Source organism: Molossus molossus, unplaced genomic scaffold (genome assembly GCF_014108415.1).
Source record: "Molossus molossus isolate mMolMol1 unplaced genomic scaffold, mMolMol1.p scaffold_m16_p_2, whole genome shotgun sequence".
Lineage (NCBI taxonomy): Eukaryota > Metazoa > Chordata > Mammalia > Chiroptera > Molossidae > Molossus > Molossus molossus.
In genome coordinates, this window is record NW_023425355.1 from 23,422,612 (window position 1) to 23,444,716 (window position 22,105).

General features: G+C 42.2%; 1 protein-coding gene across 1 annotated transcript in view; it reads left to right on the forward strand.

The window, feature by feature from the left end:
• Positions 1-22,105, forward strand: part of DIAPH2 (diaphanous related formin 2) — a 924,489-nt gene that overhangs the window by 678,481 nt on the left and 223,903 nt on the right. The window contains exon 24 of the mRNA XM_036270453.1: positions 2,254-2,418. Coding sequence (XP_036126346.1) covers positions 2,254-2,418 — 165 coding nt within the window. The remainder of the gene's footprint in view (positions 1-2,253; positions 2,419-22,105) is intronic.

Sequence of the window (22,105 nt, forward strand, 5' to 3'; positions counted from 1 at the left end):
AAAATAAAAAATAAAAAAAAATAAATAAATATGTGGTGATATTCTCAGAGGAGAAACCAGAATATGTATGTAGCAGTACCTATAACCCTTTGTTGGTAAAAAGAAAAGAGAATAAGTCAGAAATGCATTAATTCTTTCAGGTCTGTTGACATCAAAATGGACTTGGGAGTTGAAAGATTTAATGTCACTTCTTAGCAGGGAACAGGTTGTTGGGTCACTAATGTGAATGCTTATACTTCAGTAGCACAAGAGCATGGTCTGATTTCCCCATTGACTTCCACTGTACAACTAGAGCGGTGTTCCCATGGAAAATAAATCTGGCCCCAGGTTATAATAAAACACTGAAAATTTCAGAAACTCTTATCAAATCAAGGATTTCAAGACACAAGTAGCAGTACCTGATAAAATAATACAGGCACAAAATATTAAAACACTGTAGCAGATCTTAAAATAGCATGCCCCCAAACCATGTTCTTCTTTTACTATTCCATCCAAGTCTATTTCCTTTCCATTTACAGACATTTTGCATCTATTATCACTACTGATTTTCTTTTTAAACATTTTTTTTCCTTTATTGATTTTTTAGAGGGAGAGGAAGAGAGAGGGAGGGAGAGATAGAAACACCGATGAGAGAGAACATGGATTGGCCGCCTCCTGCATGCCCCCCACTGGGGATCGGGCCCACAACCTGGGCGTGTGCCCTGACCGGGAATCGAACCGGCGACCTCCTGATGCGTGGGTCGACGCTCAACCACTGAGCCACACCGGCTGGACTCACTACTGATTTTTAATGGATTTAACTGGAATTTTAGGCGGATTTGGTTGCCTATATTCTGCATGGTGAGCCTGCTTACCTTTCTCCGAAGCATTCTTACCAATTAACATTCTAAGATCATTAGCCATAGAAGCAAGACCAGAAGGAAATACTTTGAAATGTTCACAATACTTGCTTCTGTGTTGTTGAAATTTTGTTTACTTACTTCTGTTTTTAGATTTCTAAGTTCCCTAAAGAAATAGTTTTCTATAAATATATCTTCCATAGTCAGGAAAAAAATAGTATAATTTCTTTTGGAAGTTTACATTTAGATATAATGAGATACCTTTCGTTTGACACATTTAAAAATATGGTGTATTTTATGCTTCGATAGTGGTGATGGTTATCGCTTTTCGATACAATTTGTACAACAGTGATGTAATTAATTTGTGGATAAGTAGCTTTTCTGAAGCATAGTACTCAGAGTGTAATCCTGGACTGGCAGCTTCAGCATCACCTGGGAACTCGTTAGAGATTATAATGCTCAGGCCCCTGGGCTCAGGCTCAGCAAACAGCAATCTGGGTTTTAATAAGCCCTTGGAGTGGTTAAGGTTACAGAACGACAGCAGAATGTCTCTCTCACTTTCTCTCCTCTCTCCCTCGCTCCCTCTCCCTCTCCCTTCCCCTCCTCATGAGGGTTACTCACACACACTCACACACACACTCTCACACACACACTCACACACACACACGCTCACACACTGATATATTACAGAACCCATTTGGAGAATTCACAGTAACCTCTCCACCTGTATGGAAAGTGTGTATTAAAAAAGGAGAATATACACTTTTGTCTAAGTGTTTTCTTGGTGTTTATCTCTACTGTACCTTGTTCATAAAAAAGATATAAGGTAGTTTGGGGGTATTTATACTTACATGTTTTGATTTAGCAGACATGTTTTGCACGGGTATACATGAAATACTTCTGCCTAATTTATAGATTTTCAAAACTCACTAGCTAATTTAATGACACCAGCAAGTTGGGATGGACTGAATTGTGTCTGTCCAGAAATCGTAGGTTGAAGCCCTAACCTCCAGAACTTCTGAAGGTGACTAGTTGGAGATGGAGCCGGTAAAGAGGTAATTAGGTTCAAATGAGGTTACAAGGGTGGGCCCTAATCCAGTGTGACTGGTGTCCTCATAAGAGATTAGGACCCAGACAATGCAGAGGGACCACCGTGTGAGGACCCAGCCAGAAGGTCGCCATCGACAAGAAGAAACCAAGCTTGACAACACTTTGATATTGGTGGAATGTCCAGCCTCCAGAACTGTGAGAAAATAAATGTCTGTCATTTCAGCTGTCCAGTTTGGGGCATGTTGTCATGGCAACCCTCGCAAAGGAACACAAGTATTTTGAGAAATGGTGGGATAATTAGATCTTAACGTGCAACGATTGTCTTTGAGGTACCATCGGATCATGTTCCTTAACAGAAAGCCACAGCTTCACAAAGAGTGCCAGAGAGCAGTATGACAAGCTGTCCACCATGCACAGCAACATGGTGAAGCTCTATGACACTCTTGGAGACTACTTCATTTTTGACTCGAAGACAGTGAGCATCGAGGAGTTTTTCGGCGATCTCAACAACTTCCGAACGTTGTTTCTGGTGAGTCCTACATCTTCGCACACTGCAGAGTCTGCTGCCTTTGTTTTCAGATCCTTTTCTTCCATTTGGTATTTTGTATAACGATTGACCATACTGATTTTATGTTATAGCCCTTTAACACGCACTGACAGATATTTTATACCTGCGACATGAGTGACAGTGCTTGGCTGGCTTAATGTATAATGGAGATCTGAAAGAATTCTCTTCAACTTTAGCTATACACGGGGATTTTTCTCCTGAAATTTTACAGAAAATAAATGAACTGGCACTTAAATGATCATGATTTTTACAGCGCCTAATACTAAAATTTGACCTAGCTAAAAATTCTTATCTAAAAGAATCTTTCACTTACTACATTAAAATGCTGTGATTAATGAACAAGTTTCTTTCATAGTCTGGATGAGAAACTGATCTCAAATTGGACTCTAAATGACCGTGAATACCTAAGGTTTCCTCTGGAATGTGGGCTCTTGCTTCCAGCTGTAACTCTTGGGGATAACAGCAGATATTAGCGTTAATTGGAGGGGGGCAATCAGGGTGCCAGTTGCGATCCTAGAGGGTAAACCGAAGCTTTGCGGGGTAAATGCAGTGGAACTACTCTGGGTCCAGCCGAGGAGCAGAAGAACCCAGACCCTGGTGCTGAGAGTACAGAAAGCTATGCACGGGAGTTGATATCAAACAGGTCAAGGTCCATCTATTTTAAAGAAAGAATTCTAGCAATTATCCCCAGCAGGAAGACCAATTAGCAAACTAATTATTGCAGTTCAAGGTAGGTTTCTAGCTCCAAAGCAGTTATTTGCTAAATAAGGCTCCGTCTCTTAATTGATGGTGTTGCCCCGTGAAATCATTTGATTTTGGCGTGACTTGCACAGCCTGCGAGGTACCAGTGTGTTTGTGGAAAGCATCTGCTTCCATCTGCTGCCTTAGGACCGAGGACCCAGCGCTCACCCCGCCTTTGGTAACGGAAGCTAACCCCAAAGCTTTTATAAATATGATCATTTGTCTTCTTTTTTTGCTAAGAGTATTGGCTTATTTTGGCCCTTGGTCTTTGCCCCTTAATAGACATATTTTTAACTTTGTAGCTGGCCAGTAAGTACTAAAAGGTGTTCTACTGGTCATGAGTGGTCAGACTATTTTCAAAACTTAAAAGTCACAAATATGCCCTGGCTGGTTTGGCTCAGCGGTTAGAGTGTCGGCCTGTGGTCCAGAGAGACGTGGGTTCGGTTCCCACTAAGGGCAAGTACCTCGGTTGCAGTTTGTCCCCGGCCCAGTTGGGATCGTGTGGGTGGCAACCAGTTGATCTCTCTCTCTCACATTGATGTTTCTCTCTCTCTCTTCCTCCGTCTCTCCCTCCTGCTCTATCTGAACATAAATGCAAAAAGAAAAGTCCTCGGGTGAGGATAAAAAAAAAAGTCACAAATAGGATATGAGCATAGGAACACCCAGGTCATATCTACTTAGATTATTTTCAAAAAGAAAAACAAAGCATGTTGCAAAGGAATGGGGACTAGAAAGGACACTTCAGTTGACCCACTGAAAATATAAATTCAGTGGATTAATTTTGTAACAGTGTCTATGGGTGAATGGAGAGAAATAAATATAACTAATATTGTCAAGTGCCTTGTTTTAACATAGATTGGCTCTTAAAACCCTGTCTGTAGCCCTGGCCGGTTTGGCTCAGCGGTTAGAGCGTCGGCCTGCGGTCCGGAGAGTCCAGGGTTCGGTTCCCGCTAAGGGCACGTACCTCGGTTGCAGTTTGTCCCCGGCCCTGGTTGGTCGTGCGGGTGGCAGCCACTCGATGTGTCCCTTCATGTCGATGTTTCTCTCTCTCTCTCCCACTCTATCTGTACAAAAAAATGGAAAAATATCCTCGGGTGAGGATAAAAAAAACCAAAAAACCCTGTCTGTGTACACGCCCCCGCCCCCCACCTTGCCCCTCCCAGTACACAGACACAAAGTGGAATTTGCTGTACTTCTCTCTGTGTGCAGCATTTGATGAAGGACAGTATCTGTCCCACAGCCCGTGTTTGGTCCTGTTAGCCAGAGGCTTAAAAGACTTGCTAAGAATTATAGTTGTACTTCTCAGTCCTAACTTGTTCAAAAACTGTAAGGGTATCATTGTTAAGAAGACCTGCCCTGGCCAGTTTGGCTCAGTGGTTAGAGCGTCGGCCTGCAGTCCAGAGAGACCCGGGTTCGGTTCCCGCTAAGGACACACACCTCGGTTGCAGTTTGTCCCTGGCCCTGGTTGGTCGTGCGGGTGGCAGCCACTCGATGTGTCCCTTTCACGTCGATGTTTCTCTCTCTCTCTCTTCCTCTCTCTCCCTTCCGCTCTATCTGAACAAAAAATGGAAAAAAATGTCCTCGGGTGAGGATTAAAAAAAAAAAAAAAAAGAAGACCTGATTTTGGGTCCTTATGCTATAATTAACAAGCTATGTGAGTGCAGGTAAGTCATTTATCCTTTCTGGCCATTTGTTTATTTATCTGTGTATTCCTACATTCATTTAGTAAAGTGAAGGGATTATAGTAGTGATCTATAAGACCTTATTCGTCTTTAGCCTTGTAAGAGTCATGGTCTGAATTTCAGAAAGAGAATCAAGTATGTAGCTTGACTTCCCACGTAGCTTAAGTACAGGGCGGTAACGTCGCAAATCGTTCTCATTGTAAATAAGTTGATGTTCTGAAGTCCAGTTCTGTGTGCATTTAACTTCTTGAGAACCTGCTCAGATTGAGTTTGGAGCGTTCAAAACAGGTCAGCAGCTCCTACCCTGTGTCCTGGCCAGGCATTGACATCTCTCTGACGGAACAGCACCACTTCCAATTCTAGAATCTTTATTGTCTGGCTCCCGTAAGAACTAGGCTTGAAACTAACTAGCTGTTCAGAACTTGGTTTGGTCACGTAACCTCTCTGGGGATCGGTTTCCTCGTGTACAAAATAGGGATGACAGTTCCTGCCGTGTCTTCACCACTAGGTGAAAGTACCATGTAACCCACGCTATGCAGATGAAGAGTATTATTGGCCATTCTCTGTCCATCCATTTGATTATTATGAAAGAGAACCAGCTTGATTTTGGTAATGCTTTAGTCTAGAGATAAAAGGAAGAGAACAGCCCTGGCCGGTTTGGCTCAGCGGTTAGAGCGTCGGCCTGTGGTCCAGAGAGACCCGGGTTCGGTTCCCGTTAAGGGCACGTACCTCGGTTGCAATTTCTCCCCGGCCCTGGTTGGGTCGTGTGGGTGGCGGCCAGTCGATGTGTCTCTCTCACGTCAATGTTTTTCTCTCTCTCTTCCTCCCTTTCTCCCTCCTTCTCTATCTGAAGATAAATACAAAAATGTCCTCAGGTGAGAATAAAAAAAAAAAAAAGGAAGAGAACAGTCTCTCTATATACATAAGTAGAGGGAGACAGACAAGTGAATACAATCTAACTTGATAAGCGCTGCCGTGGCTGGTGCTATAATAATGCAGAGGGGACCTGCCTGAGCTGGCCTTCATTGAGAAAGTGACATTTAGGCCGAGTCTGGAAAAATCCATAGGAGTTTGACAGGCAGACTTTGACAAACAGATTTAAGGGTTTTACACCTGACCTATAAGCTGAACACTCCTAAATCAACATCACCAACTTCAGTCAATCATCCGTGCCCACCATGTTCCTGTTTCGCAGTGAGCTGAAAGTGATTTCGCTCTCCCAGGGGAGGGAAGGACCCCGAAAGGGAGACAAAACTCGTAATCGCCAGAAGTTCCCATTTTCTTCGCGCTTTGTGTGTTTGGCCTCAGGGGTCTTAGTGCTAAAAGCATATCGGACTGGAGACGGAAGCCGTAAAATGCCCGTAGTGCTGAGAAGAAAATAAGGGTTCTGATTCATGCGCTACCAAAATTGACTTCCACATAAGCTCCAGGTTTCACTTGGGGAGAGGTCTGGCATGCATGGCGAAAACAACATGCACAAACCAAAAAAATCTTCCTCAAAGAGATAGAGAGGAGGGGGCATTATGGATTAAGACCCTTTTCAAAATAATCACATTCCAATTAATGAAAGCAAAATGGAGTAATCTCCATGAGATGCTGCTCTATTAATTATTCATATCATTAATATTATCCAGCTAATGAGGATATGAAAGACACTCAAGATGAATGTCCTATATTTTGGCACGAAGATATATGTAATTGGAAACATTTCTGAATGCAGAATGAAGGCTCTCTTTCCAGTCAGCTTCTCTGAGCTCATCGGAGTTTAAAAAATGCTTCTAGTAGAGGCAAGAGTAATTAATAATCCCTAAGTTTAGACTGAATATTTTGTGGAGGAGAATAAAATTCCATATTTGAGTAATGTCTAAACATCTTCTTTGCTATTCTTCCGTATGCTTCGGCCATTCGCCTAGTTCAAATAGTTGACTGCACAGCCTTTCTTCTTTTGAGAGATTTTGAATAGAATATTCAAAGTCAGTGAACCTTATATGTTTTGCCACCGCGCAGTATCTTGCTTAGGCATAAAAATTAATTTCAGCTGTTGGGGAAGTGTTCGAGGCAAGTATTATACTTTAATAACTTTCATAGCTCCAAATAAATTATAGAAAATCACTTTTTTTTTTTTTCCCTGTTTTAAATCCATCAGTTTCCTGCTGCTTCTGTGTGTGCGCGTTTTGTTTTGTAAAGAACAATATGCTACCTAGGTACTCAGTAAATATTTGTTGTGTGCATATTATTCTGCAGCTCACACACTGGAAATACAGGAGCAAGGCTTTGCAGAATTAGATTCATTGACATAACTTAAGAAGAAAATGTTGCCATTACTAGTAATCATGCCAGAAGATTTCCCCTCCACAAAGGAAGCATTTGCTACCGTTCATTTGATAAACTGGAATATTTTTTAATCGGAACTTGAACAATTTTTGAACTGCTCTTAGAGGAGCATTAAAATGGCTATTAGGAGGCTAAGTGATGTCTGGAAATCATCGCGTTTTCTGCCACGGTTCAGCCTTTTTGCTCCTGCCTCCGAAATACCGTTTGAATCCATCCATTTCTCTCCCAGCCCACTGACGCCGCTGAAGTCCGGGGCCTCCCCCATCTCTCGGGGGGACCCTGTCTACTTCTCTCGCCCTTTCTAACTTGGGACCCATTCACCACATTTTATAGTCGGAGTAAAACTAAAAACGAAACTCACAAGATCACGTTACTTTCCTGACTTCCGATGCTTTCATGACTCCCCCGTGGCCTCTGGATAAAATCTAAACTGTTTAAAATTGGGATGGTTTTGCCCTGGCCGGTTTGGCTCAGCGGTTGGAGCATCGGCCCGCAGACCAGAGAGTCCCGGGTTCGGCTCCCGCTAAGGGCACGTACCTCGGTTGCGGTTTGTCCCCAGCCCCAGGTGGGGTCGTGTGGGTGGCAATCAGTCAATCTGTCACTCTCACATCGATGTTTCTCTCTCTCTCTTCTCCCTCTCTGCCTCCCGCTGTATTTGAGGATAAATGCAAAAATGTCCTCAGGTGAGGATAAGGAAAAATAAATAAATATTCATGGTGGTTTCCCAAATCAGAACTGTCGTTACTTAAAGGCCAGACCATCGAAGGTTGGCTGAACGAACTGAAAGCACTTGGCATGACCTCCCCTCCCCGACGGGCACAATCGGGTATGGAAAGCGGGAGCCACAAAACAACACAAAGGCAAGTGCCCAAGAGGACTTGAGCCTCTTTGGTGGAGAGAAACCTGGGGATCGCAGTAGCCAAATTAAATGAGGTCTCCGAGGCAAGTGTTATTGTCACTGTGCCTTAATTGCTCCCATAGCTAGGATGGCATGGGGAGTATGACAACCGAGGTCACTCTTAATTCTCAGGGATGTGCTTCCTTCCCTCTTAAGTAATTGTTCTTTTAAAATCTAACCTTGTCCGAGAGCTCCCTGTGTTGCTTTATGGGGAGGCTTCATTGTGAGAAGCTCCCATCTCTCTCAAGACATCTTCCTCTTTATAAGGCCTCAATCATGTCTAAATCTAAACTATAATTGGAAAGCCAAAGTGAGCATCTGCCTTTAGTTAGACTCAAAAGACTAAATTGATGATATACAGAACATTTTATTCATTCATTAAGGGCAATTTGCTTTTAAAGAAATGAGGATGAATTTTTGCATTAAAAGATTGCATATATAATTCCTGATCCAAGACGACGAAGCTATTTTGACACGTTTTAAACCTTCAATTCACAAAGCACTTGACATTTAAAGGAAACTTTAGTGCAACATTATAAAAATTGTGGACTTACATAAGAAACCAAATATAGTCTTTAACAAAGAAGAGACTTAATCAATCACAGAAATTCTGTTATCTATACAGTTTCATCATCCAAAATCTCTATTAGATGCCTCATAAATTGCTACATCTTTGCTTTGCCAATAAAATGGTAATTAATTAATATCATGACGATGCCCTTGAGAAACTGCAGAGACCCTGATGTGCCTCTTGAATCGTAGAGTTATATTTGTAGGGTAAATGTCTCCAGGTCGCATCCCCTGTGAATTTAGACGGGGGTCACCTTGCTGACAATCACCCAGATATCCCAAAGTACCTTCTGAATTTCCCCCACTGGCGGGACTCCTTGCAAAGCGTCAACTGTTCCCAGAAGTACATCTGGAATCATCTGCTATCAACTCAAAAATGTGTCCTCTATAGTCACCACCTGATATTTTCTCACAAATATCTGAGCGCCTGCTATTCCAGGGTGATGAGAATATAGCATTGAACGAAACAGACCAAGCCCTGCCTTCCTGTCCCTTTGTTGCTTCAGCTCCCCTTTGCTAAATGCCCTTTGCTGGCAAAGTTGCTGGTTTCGCCCTCAATGGAAGCGCCTGCCTCTGGCCAAGGTTGCAGTCCCCTGCCGCTCCAGTGTCGCCACCGACCCTCACAGTCCATAATGGGCTTATGCTCAGGGCAGAGGTAGCCATGTTTCATAGGACCCTTCGTAAACACCGGTCCCTCTCTTCTCTCCTGATCCTTTTCTCCTTGGAGGCTGAAACAACATTTTTTTCAAGACCTAGAGACCTGAAGGGGGGGGTTCCTGAGACCATAAACCCCACCATCGCTCCCCTTCCTGGAATTTGCTCAGGCACCTAGGCGTGTGTGTTCCTTTTTCTGGAAGCCAGGGATAAATAAAATACCAGCTTAAATCCTTTCATGCAAATTGAGCCCCAAAGGGCACCAACTCCCTGTATTTAATCACACACACCAGACAATTCCCTTTGAGCTCAGCCAGGACCACCCAGGCTACATAGCCTTAGGTTTATTTTGATCTATTGCAACTCTTTGAAAACTAGGCAATCCATGTAAAATATATGGTAAGTCTATTAAGCAGAATATGGGACCAGAGTGCCTCATTCCCCGGCCTTGCCAGAGAGCAGACTTTATGGTATTATACAGACATCATTGGATTCTTCTTTAGAAAAAGATGTCACCTATCAACTGTTGTATTCTGCTTGACTGTTTACTTTGGGCCAGAAATAGATGTCCTATTTTTCTGATATGATCGTTCCTTGTATAAAAAAGCTAAATATCATAAGGAACTAAAAGAATATGTAATAATGGCATATGTAGTTTAAAGAAAACCCAAATTTCCCAACATGCTAAACGTACCTACTGGTATAAAGAGTTTTTAAATACGTATACATTTTAGATTAATATTATGAAATTGTAAAACATCATGTGTTCCTAAAACTATTTCTAAACGTTGTTAGAATGGTTTATGGCAAGCTGAATATTGCCCTTTAAAAATAGATGATAAATAATATATAAAAATAGCCCAGCCGGTGTGGCTCAGTGGTTGAGCGTTGACCCATGCACCAAGAGGTCGCCGGTTCGATTCCCAGTCGGGGCACATGCCCAGGTTGTGGGCCCGATCCCCAGTGGGGGGCGTGCAGGAGGTGGCCAGTTGATGTTCTCTCTCATTGATGTTTCTCTCTCTCTAAAATTAATAAAGAAAAAAAAAAAACTCAATTAAAAAGAAAAAAAGACCGACTTGTCTGGTGTTACTTTAGGGCAATGGTGATTTTGCCCCCTAGAGGACATTAGGCAAGGTCTAGAGACATTTTTGGTTGTCAACAACCAAGGAAGAGTTACTACTAGTGTATAGTGGGTAAAGCCAGGGATTCTGCTAAGCATCCTACAGTGTACAGGAGAGTCCCCCATAACAAAGAAAAATCTGCCCCCAAATGCAAAGATTGAGAAACACTGCTTAGAGTTATCTGGTAAAGATTTTTTTTTTTTAATTTTCATTTGGAAACAATGTGAGATGATTCAAATTAGTATGCAAAATTTGCACTAGATTAAGTTAATAATGCATCTATCTGTCACATCAATTTAATATTATAATGATAATTTCAATTATCAACTTGATCACTATAAGGTATTGTTTTGGTTGCTAATATTTTCTCTATCATTGAAACATGTCCTGTTTCATAATGACTTGTAAAATTTTTAAATCATGCATGTAAATTGTGGAAAATTTTAAAACCAGAAGGAAAGAAACTCAACTGAGATTCTACTACCCAGAGATAATTTAAATTAATACCTCGTCATATATACTTCCAGGCATTTCTCTGTGTATGTACATATGTATTTAGATGCTGAATATGTTTTTCTTAGTAGTAAAAGTCTTGTGAAAATTTAAGCCCCCAAATTTATATTTACTTGTAAAAATCCTTGTAGCTTATTCCTATGTGGATATGACCATCAGCATTTAGTGTGTAGTGCCACTGATTATGTCTTCAGTTGTGATTAAAATGTTAATTGGCTTTTCCAGATTACTTGGTGCCCTGTTAACTATAATTGACTATTGAAAGCCACCTATAAATAGACTCCTGAAATCTCACCTTCTCTTTTTGTTTCCTTTATTAAACTTACCTGTGACAAGGGGCCTTAAATGGGTCATTGGTGACATTCCAGTTGGTCTTATCAGAGAAATGCATAGATGGTCTTTCTGCGTTGCTAATGGGAGTGGGGTTCTTGGGGTGCTGCTAGAATAAGCATTTCTGGAGGCCCCCACAGGAGGATGAGATGTGGTAGAAAGCTGTATTTGCATGGAATTACATCTCTGGGTTTGTAAAGTCCCATTTCTCTGAATCCAGTCCTGGAAGAGGTGCAGCTGGGGATTCAGCAGAGCTAGAAGCAAAGCCAGTGTCCAGAGTTTTCATTCCATGTTGGAGCTGGGTCCGGTTTAGCATTAGGCTAGTTGGAGTCCATTGTGTGTGGGGTCCACTTGGCCATGTGAGCAAATGCAGGGGAGCACACCCCCTGCAAAAAGAGAACCAGGAGCCCAGTGCACAAGAGAGCAAACTCCTTTGTTTAGGAATTTAAGTGTTCCAAATCTTCCTAAGCTTACAGTGGCCACACTTGCTCTGGCCAGTGACCTGTTCCCAGGTGAGACTGACAGGCAAGTACCTTCCCTATGTCACCCAGACTTTACTGGGCGTGCATCTAAACTGCAGCTTCCTGGCAAAGCTGCACAAGTGGCATGCCTCTAAAACGTGGCCTTCCGTTTGCTCCTTTTCCTCTTATTAATAGCCAGCTTCATTACAACAGTATCAGTCCCATTCACACTAGTGTTTACAAGCACTCTGCTACCTGTCTCTGCTGTATTTTTTTAAATATTTTTTTTCTTTATTGATTTTTAGAGAGAGAGGAAGACAGAGGGAGAGAGAGATAGAAACATCGATGAGAGAGAACATCAATTGACTGCCTCCTGCATGCTCCCCACCTGGGCACGTGCCCTGACCGGGAATGGAGCCAGTGCCCTCTTGGAGCATGGGTCGACGCTCAACCGCTGAGCCACACCAGTCGGGCTCTGCTGCATGTTTTGATGTAAGAACCATTTACCTCAACTAGACTGTCTTTCAGTTTATAAATGGAAACTATTAATTATATAAAGGTTTGTCATTTAATCACAAAAAGAGATTTAACAAAGGTAATAGTATTACTTATAATCTATTGATTTTATCCTCAATATCTAGATCAGTTTTCTTTTTGTTTTCTCTCCTTCTCTCCTTGAACCAAATTTCAAAGTCATAGAATATAGTCTCTTAAACCTTTTTTTTCTTAGATCTGAAACATGTTATAATCCTGATGATGAAATGGTTCCTATTTTTGCTCATATATCTGTTTTGATTTTCCTTTCTTTTTACTTTTTTCTTTTTTTAACTTTCTCATGGAATTTATTGAGATGGCATTGATTGATAAAATTACATAGGTTTCAGGTGTACAATTCTGTAATACATCGTCTGTACATTGTATTGTGTGTTCACCACCCCAAGTTAATTTTATTTTCTGCAAGTGTTTGTTCTCATGATAATCAGAATTTCCTGATATTCTTGATGGAGTTTGTGGGCAAATCCAAGATTGCACAGTATTCCTGAAAAGCCAGGGAACAGACCGTTCATCTATTCAAATGTTGGCATTTTGAAATAGATAATGTTCAAAATTCATTATTCTTCAAGATCTTATAAATTCTGTGTTCAAATTGATAGGTTACTCAATATGATGGTTTACCTGAATTTTTTTTTTTTCAAATTGTATTAATACTGCACACACAAAAAAAACAAATTTTTATACAGGACACAGAATAGTTTGGATTAGTGTATAATTTGTTTTTGTTCAATCGTCTTTGGTCTATGAGTTAAAAAAAAAAACGTAAAGTTTCACGTACATTAGAGACATAACTGCGACAGTGATTAGGAAGAACAAAATATATGATTAATTCAAGTGGGGGTAAAATAATAGATATAACCATAGGGACCAATAAAATCTCTAGATGGTCCCAGCCGGTGTGGCTCAGTGCTTGAGCGTCGACCCACGCACCAAGAGGTCACCGGTTCGATTCCCGGTCAGGGCACATGCCCAGGTGGTGGGCCCGATCCCCAGTGGGGGGCATGCAGGAAGCGGCCAATCAATGTTCTCTCTCCTCTCTTCCTCTCTCTCTAAAATCAATAAAGAAAAAATATCTCTAAATGGGAGATATGAGTTGATGTCCCCAACAAATTGGAGATGTTATTTTGAAGGTTAATTATTTTTAGTATTAGAAACCATCTTTCTCCCATCAGATGACTTCTACCAGAAAGTACTTGGCCATGTTCGTGTGCTGTAGTTTAAAATATAAGATTTATAAATGAAAAATCAATTTAAGATTAAGTCTCTTTAATACATCATTATCATGTGTGATTGTTCCCTCATACCACAAGACAAGTCTAAAGCATATGATATTTTTATAGAAATCTACTTTTGAAAAATATTTGAGCATCATTTAGACAAAATATATTTTTAGGTAACCCTTTAGGTAGAAGGCTTTAATGCATAGGCCAAATTAATTTGTAACTGTTACTATAACTGCTTATGTCTGTAGATATTGCTGTTTAAGTATTTTTATAAGCACCTGAAAATATTGCTTTTACTTTGTATTTAAACAGATTAGCATGTTTTGGCATTTGCGATTTCTTACACACTAATCCAAACTATTCCGTGTCCAGTATAAATATTTGTTTTTTTGTGTGTGCAGTATTACTAAAATTTGAAAAATAATAATTTCAGGATGCTTTTGGCTGCCAAGTCACAGAAAGCATAACCAAAATTAGCTTAAGGATATGGTTTTACTCTCACATATGACAAGTGTAAAGCTAAGTTAATAACAGAATTGGGTAATTCAGTAGCTTAGCAATATCACCCAGGATCTCTGATTTTCCAAGTATTTCTGTGCTCCCATTTTTGGCATGTTGACTCATGGTTACAAGATGACTGCAATTGTTCCAGGCATCACATGCAAATATAATGATTATTTAACAAACAAAAGGGTATTGCCTCCCATAAAACTTTTTTTTTTTTTTTTTAAATTAAGCAGAAAAGTGTTTCCAGAAGCCCCTGGGCAGATTTTTTTCTTCAAATTCTGTTATCCAGATTAGATCACATTCCCATCTCTAAACTGTCACCATCAAGGAGAATCTTAGACTAATCATGACTCACCCCTGAGCCTGGGGTTGGGCCTTTCCCTGAGCACGTGACTGTGCAGAGAGTGAGCAGCCAACCAATCTAGGGCTCTGCTAGCAAGTAATAAAGTTGATGTTGGATGGATTAAGGCAGACCACTCACAGTTTCTATACAATAGACAATGTAGAAGTACATCGCTGCTCAGCATTGTTTGAATTGTCAAAAGTTCCGAATTGTCAAAAGTTCCGAACTGGCAAAATACAAATGAATGAGATGTATTTGTGAAATGTACACTTCTGTTTATTTAAATTGTTGTTCTTTTTGTTTATTTGTTTTTGGTACGTGCCCCTAGCAAGAACTGAACCAGGGACTCTCTGGCCCACAGGCCGACGCTCCAACCGCTGAGTCAAACCGGCCAGGGCGTTGTTGTTTTTTTTTAAACAAAATCGTGGGGAGTAGGAATGTAAATAAAAAAACATTATTCTTTTATTTTCAAGTTATCCTTTCCTGTGTGTTTTCTGTCTTTAGCTAGAATATACTTATTATACAAGATAGCTTAGCTTTTCCAATTTGCTTGCTTGCTTTTTCTCCTTCATTTATTCCACAAATACTTATTGAGTGCTCACTAAATTAGACCCTGTTCTAGCCATTGGCACTGTTTAGTTCACTAAAATCTCTGCCGTCGTGGGGCTTAATTGGTGATGGGGAAAGTGAGACAATGAACTATAAACGTAATTAGGAAAATCATATTATGTGTTGAAAAAACATGCCAAGGAGATGAATGGCCATGTGACCATGGCTGGAAGGTTTAATTATTAGTTATTAAGTTCCTTGGGCAATCAGTATTTTAAGTTGTGGTTTAGATTTGGGCACTGTAGCTTTTTCCTTAAATACAAGAGCCACCGAGTTTTCCTCTGTACAAGATTTCACTAATTACAATTAGATGATTTTCACACACACACTGTAACTATTTCATAACTTATGTATCCTTACGTAGTGGAGTAGAAGTATAAATGAACTCTGCCCCACTTGAGAGAGAGTCTTACCAAGGGCTTTATCATCTCAGTTAAAGAATTGCAATATTATCTTCTGCCATATGGTGGATATGCGGAGGTCTATACCGAGAGGCGGGGCACATTGACTATTTTTATTTATTTATTTATTTTCTTTATTGATTTTAGGAGAGGGAGAGAGAGATAGAAACATCGATGAGAGAGAACATCGATGGGCCGCCTCCTGCATGCCCCCCACTGGGGATCGGGCCCACAACCTGGGCATGTGCCCTGACCGGGAATCGAACCGGCAACCTCTGGGTGTGTGGGTCGACGCTCAACCACTGAGCCACACCGGCCGGACCACATTGACTACTTTTAGACATAGGTCAAATACAAAACTTAAAAGAGCAAATTCAGGAGGATATGTGTATCCTTTTCCTGATATTATTTCTAAGGCCTGTGGCTCTTGTCCTTATTAATTAACACCTGTCCCTTTTCAAGAGAAAAGAAAACAGAGCAAAACAGTACCTCAGATGAATACTAACTCAACCTCGGTGACTGCTTCTTCCCCAAGGGTAACCCAGATGCCTTATTTTGGAAGAGAGACATTAATATTCCAAAATGAGCTTCTAGACAGGAGAGTCTGATAAAAGATGGCATGTATAACAAAGCATGTAGTGGAGTAAAAGCATATTTTTGGTGCCAAATGTATGAAAAATTGTAAGGAACTTACAAAGACAGTTCATCTTGGATTCCATTTGTCCTGGGCCTTGTTCTCTGCTGGCTGTCATCTACTTGATCTGATAAACTAATCAGCACTAATGCACCCCTCATCCTGCGCTACATACATGCCCTGTGAAGTCAGGGTAATGCCTTAAGCCAGCAGAACAGTTCTACCGGCAAGAACTCTATGCATCATGGTAGCTGATAGAGGAAATCTTTGGGGGAAAGGCAGCCTTTTTTGTTCCTCTGGAAGAATATCGTGTACGTGGCTGCCTAGTCTTCCTGGGTCTAGGGTTTTTAAAAAAATTTTTTTTTCCCATCAAGGACTGTCCACAACTTAACCTGTCTGTTGTGGACTCATAATCCGATCTTTGCTTTTCAGATGGGCGTCCTCTGGTAATGGCCTCTGCCATGATAAAGACCAGGGGGCAGCCATCTGTGACCCAGGGGCCAAATCCAGCCTGCCCTCTGCCTTTGTAAGCGTGCTGCGTTGGCACACAACTCATCCCTGTGTGCGTTGTGGCTGCTGTCACTGTAAGATAGCAGTGTGGAGTCGCTGGGACAGAATCCACGTGACCCATAAGGCTAAAAGGACTTACTGTCTGGCCCTTTAGAAAGGGAACCTGTGGGCCTTCAACATAGAGCATGGAAACCAGGGTTGCAAAGAGAGATGCTGACCTGGGAAATCAGAGAAAACATGCAGGCTCCTGCTTTGTAACTTTCCTTTTCTTTATTGATTTCCGAGAGAGAGGAAGGGAGAGGGAGAGAGAGACAGAAACATCGATGAGAGAGAACATCGATTGGCTGCCTCCTGCACGCCCCCCACTGGGGATCAGGCCCACAACCTGGGCATGTGCCCTGACCGGGAATCGAACCCGCGACCTCTTGGTGCATGGGTCAACGCTCAACCACTGAGCCACACTGGCTGGACATTGCTCCCTCTTTTGTATACTGATATCACGGTACGAATGTGGGGCTGTAACATGCCACTCATTTTAGCTGGGGATGTGCAGACCTACCGTCTTGGTTGTACAGTGCATTCCTGGGGAGTAAATGGATCTCACGTGTCTTTGAATGTTTGTCCCACAGCAGAGTGTGTGGCACATAGAAGGAGTCAGCAAATAGTTATTGATCAGTCCCCATATTTGCAACTGGTAATCATGCTCCCCCCACGCTAGGAGTCTAGTAATAAATGGCCTTGTATTAAAGGCCTCAAAGCCCTTTAGCTGCTCTCTTCCCTCCTTCCCACTCTCTCTGCCAGTTTTTCCAAAACCTTTCATTATTTTAGTGACGCCTTTGATTCTCCATCAACATTGATTCGGCAAATATTTGACTAAAGTAGTTCAACTCATCTACGTTCGCCACATCGCTGGAAGTGGTAAAATCCCCCAACGAACTCCGTTCTCCGTGAATACCTTCAGTGGTGACAGGAAGTACCTGTGTTGACCCCCGTTTATATGGACATTCAAGTATACAACCTGCCACTTATCAGCAGCGCTCTGTGATTTACTATTCCCTCGTGACGCTCTCTGACCCCTTCAATCTTCAGTATTTATCCATAGCCAGCGACTCCCTGGCTCATGTCTCTAGGACTATTTTTTTTTTTTTTTTTATCCTCACCCGAGGACATTTTTCCATTTTTTGTTCAGGTAGAGTGGGAGGGAGAGAGAGAGAGAAACATCGACGTGAAAGGGACACATCGAGTGGCTGCCACCCGCACAACCGACCAGGGCCGGGGACAAACTGCAACCGAGGTACATGCCCTTAGCGGGAACCGAACCTGGGTCTCTCTGGACCGCAGGCCGACGCTCTAACCGCTGAGCCAAACCGGCCAGGGCTCTAGGACTATTTTTTTCTCTCTCTCTTTAGAATAAAAATCATTAGAGAAGGACTCTTCTTCAAACATGTGCCTGATCTTTCCACCCTCTCTAAGTCTTGCCATCTTCCGAGACCCTTTGAAAAGAGGAACAGGTTTGAATTTTTCTCGTTTGGGGAGCTGCTGCACTTGAAGAGGAGAAAAAGTCAGACGTTATGTGAAATGTAGTCACATTAACGCTGGGACGCATAATGTGGCGTCGTGACGTCCTTCGGCAAGGACTTGGGTGTAGACAGGGCCGCGGGCATTGTGCTTGAGAACCTGTGAGGCCAGAGGGCCTTCTACACACGTTCCCATTGAGAGAAGTCAAATCTAAAACACGGCGTTTATGACCGCAAAGTTTTGCACAAGAAATAAAACCCAGAGTGTCTGTAAACTCCCTAAATCCCTTAGTAAGTTATTTGTCCAACATGTCAAGCCTAATGGCGAAATCCCTCTATACCAATAAATAAGGCAACTTAAGCGGAAGATTCATGAGGAAGCCAGACAACTCCTCTATAAATAATGGCAGAGTCCCCAGGGAGGAAGGAGGTAAAGGAGAGGGCAGTAGATCATTAGCATAGAAGGCAAAGGATATTCCCATCAGTAAGTAAGCAGTGATATTTGACCAAATCTAGGTCACGATCAAGGATATAATCACAAGCGAGATGGGTTTCCCATTGCGGAATGAGGCTGCGGCGCTCACAGAGCGAATGGCTTGCTTCCCAGAACGCAGTCACCGCTATGTAACAATGTCCTTATTATTTCTAGTTTTCAACAGGGGATCTTAAAGCAGAATATCTCTGGTTCCGACCCCTATCCCATCCAAACCCAAGTTTGCAGTGATCCATATTATAATTCCGTTTTCAGATATGTTCACAGAGTTGATCGCAGCCCAGATCCATGGTGTCAAGAGAGACATGAAATTGTATATTCATTTTATTTATCCTGTTTTATAAACTAATGACTCAGGCCCATATACTGATGCAGCCAAAATAGCCTAGAATAGAAGCCGAGGAATGTGCGTGGATTTCTCGCACAGCCTGGCTCCTGGCATATTTTCCCAACCCTTTTAGCAGCTAACTAGCTAATCTTTCAAATACATTTCTAGAGAAAGCCGTTTCATAATTTCACTGGGTTCCACTGCTTTGCCACTCTTGCTGTAAAGCTCTTTGTAATTCCGAGTTTCTTTTCTTAGAACTCCGCGATTCGGGTCCTATTATTTCACCTTCGGGAAATAGGGAAGATACCTGATAATCTTCATCGTTTAAATAAATATTCCATTCATGTGCACGGATAGAGTCCCGTTCCTTAACCCGAGCTCCCCTCAGCCTAATTAGCCATCTTTTGTTCATAGGTGAGCATTTCCCAAACTGTTAGCACTTTTATCATTCATCAGGCTTCTTTTTCAGATTTGTGTACATCCCTTCAACAGAGGAGGACCCACATTTGTGAGGCCTGCATGCATACATTTTGGGAGGAACCATTAAAAATATATAAAAATATCTTTCTTTTGCAAAATTTACATTATTATTATCTATTTTTACCCTCACCCGAGGACATTTTTTGCATTTATCTTGAGATAGAGTGGGAGGGAGCGAGGGAGGAAGAGAGAGAGAGAAACATCGATGTGAGAGAGACACATCGAGTGGTTGCCACCCACACAACCCCAACCAGGGCCGGGGACAAACCTCAACCGAGGTACGTGCCCTTAGCGGGAACCGAACCCGGGACTCTTTGGTCTGCAGCTGGACGCGCTAACCGCTGAGCCAAACAGACCAGGGCTCTATTGCAAATTTTATAAAAACATACAGCCAGGTGAACACTTTGCCAGCGACCCTCCCATGCAAGTGAGGGAACATGATGCTTTGTTTCGTTAGCCTCATGGTAAATCTGTCTCTGCCCTTCGACTTGTCCTGCCCATAAATTAAGCACAGCTTTTTGATGAAAGGGCGAACTTGAATAGACAGTCCTTCAAAGAGGACATACAGATGGCCAATAAACATAGGAAAAGATGGTCAAAGTCACTAATCATCAGAGAGATGCAAATTAAAACAACAATGAGGTATCACCTCACACCTGTCAGAATGGCTGCCATCAACAAATCATCAAACAACAAGTGTTGGCGAGGGTGTGGAGAAAAGGGGACTCTAGTACACTGTTGGTGGGAATGCAGACTGGTGCAGCCACTATGGAAAACACTACGGTGTTACCTCAAAAAATTAAAAATGGAACTGCCATTTGACCCAGTGATCCCACTGCTGGGAATATACCCTAAGAAGCCTGAAACACCAATCAGGAAGAATATATGTACCCCCATGTTCATAGCAGCACTATTTACAATAGCTAAGATCTGGAAACAGCCCAAGTGTCCATCAGTAGACGAATGGATAAAAAAGTTGTGGTACATGTACACAACGGAGTACTATGCAGCTGTAAGAGAGAAGGATCTCTTACACCTTGCAACAGCATGGAGGGACCTGAGAGTATTCTGCTAAGTGAAATAGACCAGTCAGAGAAAGACAAATACCATATGATTTCACTCATGTGGAATCTAATGAACAATATAAACTGATGAACAAAATAGAAACAGAGACATGGATACATGGAACAGACTGACAGCTGTCAGAGGGGAAGAGGGAGGTGGGGACTAGATGAAAGAAGTGAAGGGATCAGCCAAAGAATATATATGTGTAACCGATAGACACAGACTACAGTATGATGTTGGACAGAGGGAAATGGGGGTGTCGAGGGCTGGTTTGGAGGTGGGCAAATGAGGAGAAAGTAGGGATATCTGTAATAGTGTCCACAATAAAAAAGCATAAAAGGAATTTAAAAAGGGCCAAACTGTCAAAAAGGATAAACCCAAATAAGAACATCACATGTGCCCTGGCCGGTTTGGCTCAGCAGTTAGAGTGTCGGCCTGTGGTCCAGAGAACCTGGGTTCAGTTCCCGCTAAGGGCACGTACCTTGGTTGCAGTTTGTCCCCGGCCCTGGTTGGTCGTGCGGGTGGCAGCCACTCGATGTGTCCCTTCACGTCGATGTTTCTCACTCTCTCTCCCTTCCTCTCTCTCCCTCCCACTCTATCTGTACAAAAAATGGAAAAAATATCCTCGGGTGAGGATAAAAAAAAAGAACATCACATGTGTGCCCTGGCTGGTTTGGTTCAGTGGTTAGAGCATCAGCCTGCAGATCGATGGGTCATGGGTTCGATTCTGGTCAAGGGCACCTACCTCGGTTGTGGTTCGTCACCAGCCCTGGTTGGGGTCGTGTGGGAGGCAACCAATTGATGTGCCCCTCTCATCTGGATGTTTCTCTCTCTCCCTCCCTTCCTCCCACTCTATCTGAAGATAAATAGAAAAACATCCTCAGGTGAGGATTTAAAAAAAAAAGAATATCACATGTACAAAGCTAATATTTACAATAAATTAATCATCACGATCTTTTTTTTTTTTTAATCCTTACCCGAGGACATTTTTTGATATTTTGTTCAGATAGAGTGGATGAGAGAGAGAGAGAGAAACATCGCCCTGAAAGGGACACGTCGAGTGGCTGCCACCCGCATGACCCAACCAGGGCCGGGGACAAACTGCAACCAAGGTACATGCCCTTAGCGGGAACTGAACCCAGGTCTCTCTGGACCACAGGCAAACGCTCCAACCGCTGAGCCAAATCGACCAGGTCTTTATTGGTCTTTATAAAGACCATCATGGTCTTTATTAATTAAGAAATAATTACTACACGTCTCCTTTGTATAGGTGCTGTATTCAGTTTATACTTAAGGAGTGCTTATCTGAATATAACACACACACACACACACACACACACACACACACACACGTGCAGCAAACTAAACCTACACCGCGCCTGCCCTTTCAGAGGCTGTGAAATTAAGCCAAGACCGAAGCAAAAATGCATGAAGGAAATATATGGATGTCTGAATGCATGTTAAATATTTAACAGACATATTAACATCATATACAAGAAAGGATGAGTGCCTCTTATGGTGATGGTTAGTGAAGCAGTCCTTGGGGTCTCTAATTTAATCTGAGCGAGTAGAGGTTTAAAGGTTTGCTCTCTCTCTTCTAACAGATGAAAATGACATTTTTTTGTCCAGCCAGTGTGGCTCAGTGGATTGAGCATCACCCTGTGGACTGAGAGGTCCTG